The 12,820-nt window shown below is 30.1% G+C and overlaps 1 protein-coding gene across 1 annotated transcript; it reads left to right on the forward strand.

The window, feature by feature from the left end:
- Positions 1–7,886: 7,886 nt before the first annotated feature.
- apn (apnoia) lies at positions 7,887–8,759 on the forward strand. Its single transcript, XM_065512224.1, has 2 exons — positions 7,887–8,055; positions 8,124–8,759. The coding sequence occupies exons 1-2, from the start codon at positions 7,950–7,952 to the stop codon at positions 8,408–8,410; spliced, it is 393 nt and encodes a 130-aa protein (XP_065368296.1). The 5' UTR covers positions 7,887–7,949; the 3' UTR covers positions 8,411–8,759.
- Positions 8,760–12,820: the final 4,061 nt, after the last annotated feature.

Raw genomic sequence — 12,820 nt, forward strand, 5'->3', positions numbered from 1 at the left:
TGCTTGCCATACCAAGAACTTTCTGGGAAATTTTGTCTGCTTTTGGGTCCTAAACTTTTCTTCAACATTCCCTCGAGCATCAGCAACATAAAATTTTTGACCTGGAAGTTGCGAAAAATCTGCCAGAACATACGTTTCGTCATCCATTATGCAGCAAGAATATTTTTTTATAAAACTTGACTTCAATTTCCGTGCTCTGTTTTTGGCCTCTAAATTTTTAGTAGCGTTCCTGTCAGGAACTTTTTGAGCCTTGTATGTTTTTAAACCTGCATTAGCTTTAACTTTTCGTACCAAATAGTCCGAGCACTGAGCTAACCGGGCTGCTTTCCTACCGGATGTGTTGGGAGCTCTTTTGAAAATGCGTTCTATTTTTTTGGCTTTAGAAACATCATGTGGACCATTCCTTCTACCTGAACCAGGTTTTCTATTAACTGACAAGTTCTCCCGGTACTGTTTAATAACATTGGAAACAGTTTGACGGCAGACCTTTGTATGCTTGGCCAACTTTTTGTAAGACCAAGTTGGGTTTTGTTGAAAATATTTAATAATTTCAGTACGCACTTTTTTCTGGTCACTCATTTTAATCAGATTAACAAAAAAATTAATATAATTGACATTACACATAATAACTGACATGTTTTTCAAAGGTAACTTGATCAAAAAAAAATTCAAATAATACTTGGGTTAAAAAATGTAATGAAAAACGTGTGTTAAGAATTTTTCGATCTCACTCCTTATGTCTGGAAGGAGCTATAGGCTACTTTTTGTTTTGAAATTTTAAGTGGGCGTGGTACCTCCCATACAAAGTTAATTTTAAAAATCAAATATTTAGGAAACTATAATAGCTATAGTCCTCAAATTTTGCATGAGCAATTCCACTGTTTGTTTAAATGTTTGCGGCAAAAATGGGAGTAGTAGCCACAGAGGGCGTGGCACCTCCCATATGATGATTATTTAAAAAATCTAATATATGGGATACAATAAGAGATAGAATCCATACATTTTGTACGGATATTCTACCATCAATTTTAATATTTAGGACAAGAATGGGCGGACTGAAATAGTGGGCGTGGCACTTCCCAAACAATCTAAATACTAAAATTCATATCTTTCTGTATAATTGTAGTATGTAAAGCGTTCAAATTTTGTATGAACTACTTATTTAGGCCAAAAATGGGCAAAATAGCAATAGTGGGCGTGGCACCTCCCATAGATGTGATGAAAAATTATATATAGGGACAGCTATAGCAGCTATCAATATTAATATTTAGTACAGAAATGCGCGGACTACCAAAAATATTAAGTAAATGTTAAAATTTGTATGTATACATTTGAAACCCTTATATATACATAAAAGTCAATGTGTGTTTGTTTGTGTGTATGATTGTTTGCGTATTTGTAATGGCACTCGACTTACAGTAAGGCAATTAATGAACAATCTAATCGGAGCGACCTTTATAACTGGGAATTATAACTTCGGAAATGCCATTTGATTTTATTCGATTGCAGTTTCCTATTTGCTTAGTATTTGCAATGATAATTGATAAAGCTCAACGTCAGTGTTTGCAAGTTTGCGGACTAAATCTAGAAAATCCATGTTTTTCACATGAACAGAAACTAATTTTAGATAGACTAAATATATTGTAAATCTTTACGGTACGGGTAGCGAAGCACACCGGGTTTTAGCTAGTTTATTATAAAATCATCCAAAGATTGTTTTTATTTAAATCTGACGGATTAAAAAGGAAAAATATTTCGTTTAGTAAAAAATTAAAACGCCTCTCACGATTCCAACATTTTCGCATATTTCTACATGTACCTCAAATGACTTCCGTTTTATTTCGCTCGATATTTTGGAGAACAATGTTTCGAAATAACTTTTTATTATTTTTAAATATAGTACCTTCTGAATGGAACATAAAGACCAACTTATTTTTCAGATATTCTTATTTTTGCAAAATCTATTCCACTCTATAGGCGTACAAATGTCACGTACGATTATATGGAATTTCCCATACAACCGTGAAAAACCAACCAAAAGATTTTGTTTTAATCTTTTCTGGAATAATTTTAACTCATTTCATAGGCTGAGTTATGATTTTTGCAACGAAAAAACTCAAATGGCGCACAGAGGGATGGCTTCATAAATTTTTTTGCAAAAATTATAAGGAGTGGTCGTAGAGCATTGAAATTTGGCAACGAGAATTATATGAACTAAATTGAGAAATAAAAATAAATTTTATCAAAATCGACCACGCCCAACGCCCACTGCCCATACAATCCAAATTGATTTTATCGCATAAAATTGTTTATATCCAAGCAAAAGTCTACATTTATTGAAACAAAAAAGGAACGCATGCGGTCACGCCCACGAAACCCAAACATAGATAAGATTTTGTTTGATATTTCGTTTATTATTCGATAAAAAATGTTAAGTTTTCATCCTGTTCCGAAAACTATTTTGTTTTTTAATCGAAACAAGACACTCCCACCTTTCATTTTATTAAAAAAACAGCTTGGAGGAAAGTGGGGCTACATTTTTTTTCTCCATGGAAAATCAAAACTAAAATAATTTTTAGAGACTTATAGATTTGGGCATATCTTCTTAACGGTTTATGGTATCCCCATCATTTTTTTATTTATTGATGGAGAAATGTTATATTTTTCAAATATGTTAAAGGTAAATGGTATTATTAGGAAAATTATAGATATATAATTCACTGAATTGCTTGAAAATATAAGTAAATTTTTGCTTAACACCCTTGCATGGACTTTACTTAAATTTTTTAAAAATAAAATAAAATTTTTCTTAAAACTATAAGTGTACATTTCATCTTTAAACATTTCTCTACAAAACTGCATCATTTGATTTTTGAATTTAAGTGTTTGTGTTTTTGACACCAAAATCCCTCTGTGTGGCGCCACTGTGCGTCGATTAGTTCAATCAAATTTGAATTCAATTCTATTTTTGGAATTAGTTAAAAATTAGTGTGCTGAATTCCCAATAATTGATAAATTCACTGAAATTTACTTTAATTCATAATGAATTCATTCATATTATAAATATTGAATTGAAAATCAAATATGAACCATTCGTTTGCAGATATGTCTGAATAAATAACTAAAAACCTATATTTTCTTTAAAGAAATTATAGTCGAAATTATATTTATGCAAAGTTCAGTTAAACATTATTTTTTTAAAAAAATTCCTAAAATATGCAAAAAACTTATTTTTCAAGCAAAAAACCTTGAAAATATACATATATACGTAAGTTATATTAAATATATATTTATAAAGTATTTCGATGTATATAAAAATAGTTTCATTTTAACAATGAAACACACTGTATGTGGAATAAAAGCGAGTTATCTTCATACTTATGTATGTATACATATTATGTTGTTTGTTTGTATGTTTGAAAATGTTCTTTTTTTTATTATTATTTTTGACTCACAACAGGAGTCAAATACGGACTTAGAAATTTATTCAGTTATTGACTGCAAAACTTTTGTTCCAATTTAATAAACGAGTGTTTGGTTGTTTTTAGTTCATCTTTGTTTACAATTTAAAATTTTTATTTCCAAATCTAGTTAATCTTCAATTGACTTGTTGTTGCAACTGTTTTATTTGCCAATAATTTATGCTGTTTTTAGTCAGTTATGCTTTTGGAAAATAAATTTTTAAAAACATTGTTGTTTTTATTGAATCTTAAAGATTTGTTTGGATGATTGTTAATTGTATTATTAATAATTTATTTTCCAAATTTGTAATTAACTAATATTGTGTCCTTAAACACTTCTCATTTATAAAATTTTAAATTTGCTTTGCTTTCTAAATATCTGTTGGCCAAAGTTTCAATTCTGCCTTCTAAGTATTATTTTGTAACCTAGATTCGATTTGTATTGACTTTATATTGCTTCGATTTACTGTATATTTGTGTACATTTTTTCAATTTTATAGAGCATTAAAATCGCAGCACAGCTCACTAAGATAATTATTGAATCGACAAGGTGTATGTAGTCGCAGCAACTAAACTAGTCAATAGTAAATAATGAAATGAATCCGATTACATCAAATTATAAATATTTACCTATTAAAACTGCAAGTTCTAAAGTAAAAGTGAAAGTACTCATTCATTCATTCAATTTGATTATGATTTACAAATGACCTTTTTCTTTTAAATATTTATTTTTTGGTTTATTGAATGTCCATACATAAATCAATGAAATTATGATCGCCAGCAATCGTAAAAGAAAAAATAATTAAAAAGACATGAATATTAAACGAAAGTGAGTAACGACCGCTATTTCCAAATTCGATTTCAAACCAGCGGATTTTGTTAGTGTAGTATTGATGCATCGAAGGAGTCCCAAAATGACGTCAGTTGTGGTGGAAGCAATAGTTAACTTTGTATTGCGACGCCCTTTTCGCTTTTGACAAAAAACGTTCAAATTTAAACACGTACAAATTAAAAATTATTTAAAATTTACGTTTTATAGTTAATGTGGCTAAGAAAAACGAAAAACAACAAACACACACAGTCAGTCAGTCAGACAGACAGACAGACAGACACATTCCCATTTACTTAAACGTATTTTGTAATTATGGAATTGTGTGTTGTTAACCATAAAGAATTGATCGTATTTGAAGTGAAAATATGGGAAGTTGAAATAAAATTTAAAAAAAAATCTAATTTTTTGCAGTTTTTCAAACTCAGCAGTGATGACAGGTACTTTTTATGGTTGTCCCCAACCAAAATTAAAAATATCCCCACAAATCCCCAAATATTGTTGTTCATGAAATTTTCACAAAAACTAAACTTCATATTAAGTTAATTGGCCAATACCCGATCAAATTAATTGTTAAAATATTAAGAAGTTTCCTTCAAACCAAAATTCTTATGAATTAGTCAAAGTTTCTTTTGAAAATATTCATTTCAATTGGTAGTAGTATATTTTTTACCCAAAGATTTAGCATAAACCAAGTTGAGAATAACCGATTGTAAATTGAATTTAACTTTACCATCTAAATTTGTTGTGATCTGCACATAAAATTCGACAATTAGAAAACTTTTTGGTGATACTGATTTGGATTTAAAGATTTAATAGCATTTAACTTCTCCATTTTCAATTCAAAGAACATGAAATAAAGTTCAATTATTGGTAATTTATTGCTATTACCGATAATAAAAATAAACCTATCCTAAAAAATTTTTCCCCATAAAATACCAGAAATATTTTAATATATCCCCAATAAAATCCCCAGTCCCCAAACGAAATTTTCTGTCCCTAAAATCCTTACAAAATCCCCATCTTTGGGTACAAATCCCCAATACTGACAAGCCTGAATCTCAGATATAAATATTTATTGTTTAGCTGTTAATATGCAACACTAGGCTAAATATTTTCAAATCAACATGGATTTAGTACCAAAATTATCTTTACACTTATTCTTACTTGCCGATATTACAACCAATTTCTTTCCACATTCAATTTCCCTTGCTTTGTTTTCGCACTATCCGATCATGAAATCATTATTATATAGAACTAAAAACGTAAACCTCGTGACTAGACTAAAACCGAAAGCGAAACCGGTTTACCGAATTTTCTCTGTTTGAAAAAAACACTATTTGAATTTGCTTCGCCTATTTGTTTTTTTTTAACAATATTTCCTATTTTCGTATCGAAAATCTCTGCAAAAAAATAAAAATTGTTTGGCCACAAGACAGATTTCAACTGAAATATTTTATTTTAATAATAAAGATTTTATGTTTTGAAATACTTTTCATATATGAAATGCGGTTTTTTTCCTAGCCAAAAAACTGCTCATCATTTGAGGCCAAGAAGACACTCTGTTCCAAAGTGAGGCGTATGCCAAAAATAGCGTTCTGCATCGATCTAAACTAATAGTAGTAGGACGGGGCACGGTCTGGACTTTAAAGCGGGTGAGACAAAATTTCCCAATCACTTCATTCCAAATACTTTTAACAGGTCTGGTCAGATTTTAGCAGCTACCAATATATAGGACACTTTTAGTCCCACCAAATATGAGAATTGCCTTAGCGCTATGGATATTTGGCTTTGGTGTCGATTCGGCTGGTTGGCTTCACATACGATCTCTTACGCTTCGGTGATAAATGCTATTCTTTTATAAAGTTCAAACAGCATTTCGGACATGTGTCTTTCATGGCCTCTCGGCTTCAATTCGTATGAGACCCAATTTTTCTGCTGTGTCGAATCTTATATACCCTTCACCAAGTTACACTTTAAAATAAATATTTTTAGGTAAACAACATTTTTTTTACAAATTGTTGTTTAATTTTTTTTACAAGTTTTTTTAAAAGTTTTTTTAATTTTTAATAATTTTTTTGTATACAGAATTTATTACAAAACAATTTTTAATAGAAAAAAAATTCGGGTTAAAAATATTTTTCCGGATTTTGACCCATTGTAGGTCTAACTTTCTATAGCATTATATACATTGTTGCAATGGACTTTGAAATATCTATCATTTGATATCCATATTGTCTATGTTAATAACTTAGTAATCCAGATATAGATAAAAAATATGCCATAATCGAGCTGTCCCCTTATATCTCAGCCATTTATGGGCCAATTTTGTCGTCCCGAGCCGGTTAAATTCCCTATATACCGATGTATGAATCATGTATGTATGTAAGTTATTTGGGGGCTACGGAAAGTTGATTTCAACATACAGGCGGACAGACGGACATGGCTATATCGACTTCGCTATCTAAAACTATTCAGAATATATATACTTTGTGGGTTTGCAAATGAAAAATGTAGAAATTACAAACGGAATGACAAACTTATATGTATATACCCTTGCCACTTATGGAGAAGGGTATAATGACAGATATGTATGTATTAAAAAAAAGTCGCTTTCAAAAGATACGACATCTACTGTAAATCCTGCATTTTTAAGTCATACTCACTATATTTTCCTTATATGAAGTAGATCTAACGGTCGATTGGTTTAAAATGAATCACTCGAATAATAGAAAATCTAAAAACTTTTATTCGATTAAAATAAAACACGAATAATCCTATTTAAATAGTTGAGTATTTCGGTCTCGAACATTTTATATTTATTCTTAAAAATCCGATACTTTGAATATTCTATATATAGTCTATCAGTTTGTTTTATGATGAGAGATATATTTTCTCATCCTATTTAAATCTACTGTACCAACTATTACCAAAGGTAGGGTGTCATTAGACAGTTTTCATTGCGGAATGTATAAAGAATGCGTCTACAACCGAATGTACCCAATCAAAATCATTTTGTGTGTAAATAAATTGTTGAAAGACGCGTGCGCAACTGCACTCACTCCATGAACTTGGCCATGTCAAAACGACTAAAGTGTATGTGTGGACAAACATACACATTTATGTGACAACCCTTTATGGCAGCAAGTAAGAAATTTCATTTACCATAAAAAGAACCCCATTAACTGTGAACAGTTTCGATTATTTGGATTAAGTTCATGTCGCATGCAAATGAGACATTAACAAGCAAAAACACACAACAAACACAAAATAAAAATAAAAAAAATAAAAATGCTCAAAATTTTGGTCAACTTGATTGCTCGATGGCCTGGTGGTGGTCTCTTTCTACGTCTGTAAATAGTAAAGAAATGTAGAAATAAAGAAATTTGTTAATGTTCGAATGGTTGGATGAATGAATTCGAAAAAGTCGTGCTATTAATGGGCATTTGCATTCGTTTGTGGCGCGGGTGTGCGGTGCTTTTCGAAGTAAACAATAAAAACCGTCAGCGCTGTCAAAACATCATTCATTTCATTGTCATCGTTAAACGATCATCAACAAAGTTTCGTTGTAATCTTTGCTGCCGTCTTCAGTTTTGTGGATTATTAATATTGTTCCTGCTCCTCATTCCCTCCGAAAAGGATTATTAATTCATTTTAAAATGGCTGCTCAACAAAAAATTATCTGCGCTGTTGTTGTCATGTGCTTCATGGCCAACGCTGTCCTCTGTCAACAAACCACCGACAGTGATAATGCTGATGTTAGCGGTAAGTTATACCGGAAATGCCCGTTATGCTATTTAGTAAATTAATTTGATTCGTTGTGATTCTTACAGAGTCCCGCACATTTGGCCATCACTTCTTGAAACGTATGAGCTTTGCTGTGGTTCCAGGAGCATTTGTTGTTGGTGTCATTACCACTTTGTTGGCTGCCTTGACCGTTGTGTCCATGAAGGGTTTGGGCGTTGGTGTCATCCTCTTAGTTTTGGCTATTGGTCAGATGTTGGGTCGTGCTTTACCCCAAGTACATGCTGCTGCCTATAGTGCAGCTCCTGCTCCCGTTCCTGTAGTCTACTCCCACAGCCATACCCAACAACCTGTCTGGTTAGAAAAAGAATGGTAAAAACACTTCGAACCATACGATTTCTTCCTCATACCTCCCTCGATTAATACTCGTTGTCTAAATTGAAATGTCCACTGGTCCATCCGCCGGTGATCTTTCAATTATACGTCTGTGTGTAAGAAAAATTAATGCACTTGAATCATTCTACCAAAAACTAAGTTAAGTTAGTCATCTAGTTATTTAAATTCTCTCAAGTATTTATTTATTTATTAATTTATTTAATTTTAATTTATTTATTTATTTATTTTAAACAAAACTGAAGCGTCACGAAATAATGTAAAAAAAAAAAACAAACTTTATAAAAAAAATCAAAAGCTAAAATAAAATTCGATATTTAATTTGAACAAAATATGTATAAATTTCACTTTTTATTGAATTGCTTGCCTGAGCCTGTTTAAAATTCAGAACACCGCTTCTAAGTTAACAAAAGAAGCGTGCGAACATGAGGTGCGCTTTAATTTCTTCGAGTTCTTCTGCGTCGTCAGTTTTTACCATTTATGAGCAGCAGTTTTTTCCAACTCTTTTGAGTAACAAACACAACACAACAAGCTTCAGTGACTTCTTTTTTTAACCCAAATAAATTCGAGTTTTCTTTCAGTTCAACAATTTTGAAATTTGTTATAAATAACGGTCGACACTGTGTGTTCCATCAATTAAATAAATAAATAAATATTTTTGTATGTATGCGACATTTTCCTTTTTAGTTTTTAATTTTCAGTTTTGACTTGTTTTTTTTTTTTTTTAAGTAATAAATGTGCTACATTTTCCTGATCGTTGTCAACACTTTCTGTTGCATGGCACTTTATAATTTTATCCATCTTGCAACCAGAATACGAGTAAACACCACAATCACTTTTCAATAGTGATGCTGATTAGAAAAATTGAATTGTTTAAACCTGCTGCTGCGTCTGTCAATGAAAACAAACTCATTTATTGTCATTTTCAGTCGTATTATAACGAGGTACTGCAATGAAGGTGAAACTTTAAATCGTTAAAATAATTAAAAAACATACAAATTAAAGTAGTGTAGATAAAATAATTTCTTTAAAATGTTAATAAAACCGCCTGTGCACAATATAAAAACAAACAGTAATGCCAGTAATGTATCCTATAGGATATATGTATCTATCTCAGTCATTTAATGCCAGATTTGGCAAATGCCCAAGCTCTTAAAAGCATATTAATACAAGATTTGCATCCGTAAGATCGGGGACATTCGGAAAGTTGATTGCAACTGATCGAGTTCCCTACTTATAATGGTTCAAAATTAAAGCTCACATACTTTCCATTCTGTTTCCAAGTGTACTTTTGGGTAAAATACTTGTAGATCAAAAGTTGTCAGATAAGAATCCTTTCCTTTCATTTGGTTACTGTGTATTAAAAAATAAGTTCAGTATGTTCAGGCTCTTCAATCGTCTTATACTGATAATTTTCAGAATAAACTTGTTATCCATAACATTAAGATCTGGTAAACGTGGCGTCGATTCCACAACACACAATCCATGTTGAACAATGAATAATGGCTAGTAAACCTCCATAATCATAACCCAAATATACAAAATATTACTTAAACTATCTATCACCTACTTAGATGAAATATTCGCATTTACATATGAAATCCCATTACTATCTTTTTTATGTTATCTATGGATTAGTGCTTCTATCAGTTTTAATAATAAATAAATGTGATTATTTGTTATCAGAAGAAAGAGTCTTATTGCACAAACATATTATTTTATATTAAATAGTCGAGTCCAACCATATAATACCCTACACCATAGCATTAAATATACATAGAATCGTTACTTAGTTCTATCCTATGAGTAAAGTAAAGAATGAGGTTTTGATGTAGGTTTTTCAATATTTTATTGTTAAAGAAAAACAAAAAATAACGTTAAAATTAACAATTCAAGTATTGAGATAATGTTAAAAAACAATCGAAAACAAAGTCCATCATTAAATTTTCCTCAGAAATATTCCGTTTTGGAGCTTTGCTTTAAAAAATTTGAGCTAGTTGGACATGATCCTCAATTCAAATACAATATAAACTTATTAAGAACTTTTTTATGTCGTTCATTAATTCAGGTTTTAATATGAGTAAGTAATTCTTTAGTAAATGAATTATTCACTTTTTCTAAATTATTTATAACAATTTACACAAATATGTATATCCAAAGTTTGAATTACACAAAAATGTATATCCAAAGTTTGATATCATTGTCCGTGAACGTGCCTAATTTGAAGTCAGACAGTGCATTGACACATTTATAAATACGCAAAAGGTTTATTACCATGTTAGACAAAGATGTCCAACGATGTTTAACATCATGTATAAGACGAGCTCCATGTTTTTCTTGCAACAAAACGTAAGTTTCCAATATTTTGTGTTTATCATTAGATTTATTAAATATTTTGCAATACTTACGTACGTACGCGGTTAATAACATCACTTATATATACAGTTAGCCTCAAAAGTGAGTAAACACTAAAAGTTATTTGATTTTTTTTAAGATAATTAAAATCCTAAAATCTGTCCATAGATTCAAATTTAAAAGTTTCGGTTTGTTGGAGATTGAGTTGAATAATAGATTTGGTTCTGAAATAATTCGGAATATAATGATTTTTATGATCTTAACAAAATCAAAAAATTCACTGGTACTCACTTCTGAGGCTGTGTGTATATATTTTAAGATAATGGCCTTCGTCTATTTCAACGAAGTCATTATAAATGTCATCCTCAATATCACATTGAACACCACTTAATCTAAGTTAATATTTTGATTATTAATTCTGCTAATATTTTGCCAGCATATGTTCACACCACAGCCGCCCCGTCATGTTTACACCCTAAAATTTCTGTTTCGAAATTAATTCTAAAATCATTCAACATTTTTTACTAAAAACAAATATTTTATTCCGTACCTTTTATTTTCATTGGTTCAAGCCCTAAATTAAATATTTTGAAAGAATTGTAACTTCTTATCTTTAGTTATTTGTCGAAGTTCAGAAACAATACAATTTTTGTAAGTCATTACATATTTAATCGTTTTATTCGATTATTCTACATAAAATTGTTTGAATTATTCGTTAATCGAAAATGATAACTTTTAAATTGTTCGAATAATTATTCGTAAGAAATTATTCGATTAATCGAACGATCATTATATAAATCAGACTTGTTTATAAAAACAAACCTATTTCGGGTGGACATTTGTATGGGGTCTAGGTGAAATAATGGATCGATTTAAACCAGTTTCAATAGGTTGCGTCCTTAGGCCTAAACAAATATATGCTAAATTTAATCGAAATATATCAATATTTATATCGCGTAGTTGGTGTAATTTTTATGAAATGATTCTAATTTTTTAAAAAACTACAGATTAAAATTTAATATCTTTTTATAAAATTTATGGAGGTTCGCGCGATAATTGAAATTTAGGAATTAAAAAAATGTATTTACGTCCGAAAATATTTTAAAGCTATTAAAATAATCCCCAAATCATGAGGATTCTTAAATATGCAATTTAAGTCTTAAGGTGCGTTCACATTGATCAAATATTTGACGAAAAAACGTAACCACTATTTTCAATTTTCTCTTATTTGATATTGATAACTTTTATAAGAGCAAAATTAACGTCAAAAAATATAATAATGATCTTGTATTGTAAATAAAATAAATAATAATCGTTCAGTGGAATGTAAAATATAAATTTTTAGTGGTTATGCTTTTTTCCTGTATTCAAAAGAAAAGAATTTTTAGAAAATATTGTTAAAATTGGATAAGCGGTGAAAATTGAGCGATTTTATATCATTCTTATTTAAATTTGAATTTAAACCTCGAAAAACCAAAACGAATTTAACATGTTTGAGCAACTTTTAACAAATTCGGAACGCGTAAGGTACGATGCGTTGTCGAAAAATTTTGTATCTTCGCAATAATAAATTGAACTAAAAAAATATTATTAAATCAATCAATCAATAATTTTACTAATTATTTAAATTAACATCAACAGTTGAATTTTCTTTTATACTTGTTTTTGCTCATCCTTTTTTATAACATTTTCCTTTTTAACATTTCCTTTTTGCAAGCTTTTTTATAAGCACTATTTTGGAAGTTATTACACATCACTTCCAAAGAAGTTTCAAATATGGGGGATTTCATGTCAAGTGAACCAACTTTTGAAATAAATGTCTTCCAATCGTGATGGAATTTGGACCAAGATTAGTTCAATTGGATAGTAATTCAGACACAAGATCGGTCAAGAGGGGATTAAAATTTGCAATTTTGGCCAAGCAGGTGTTTTTTCTCATCCATGTAACTTATTACCTATTGTTCTTAGCAAAATGTGTCCCACATATTTTAGATAGCTATTTCACTTGACATGAAATCCCCCATATGTATTGAGTGCT

This window comes from Calliphora vicina, chromosome 1 (assembly GCF_958450345.1).
Source record: "Calliphora vicina chromosome 1, idCalVici1.1, whole genome shotgun sequence".
NCBI lineage: Eukaryota > Metazoa > Arthropoda > Insecta > Diptera > Calliphoridae > Calliphora > Calliphora vicina.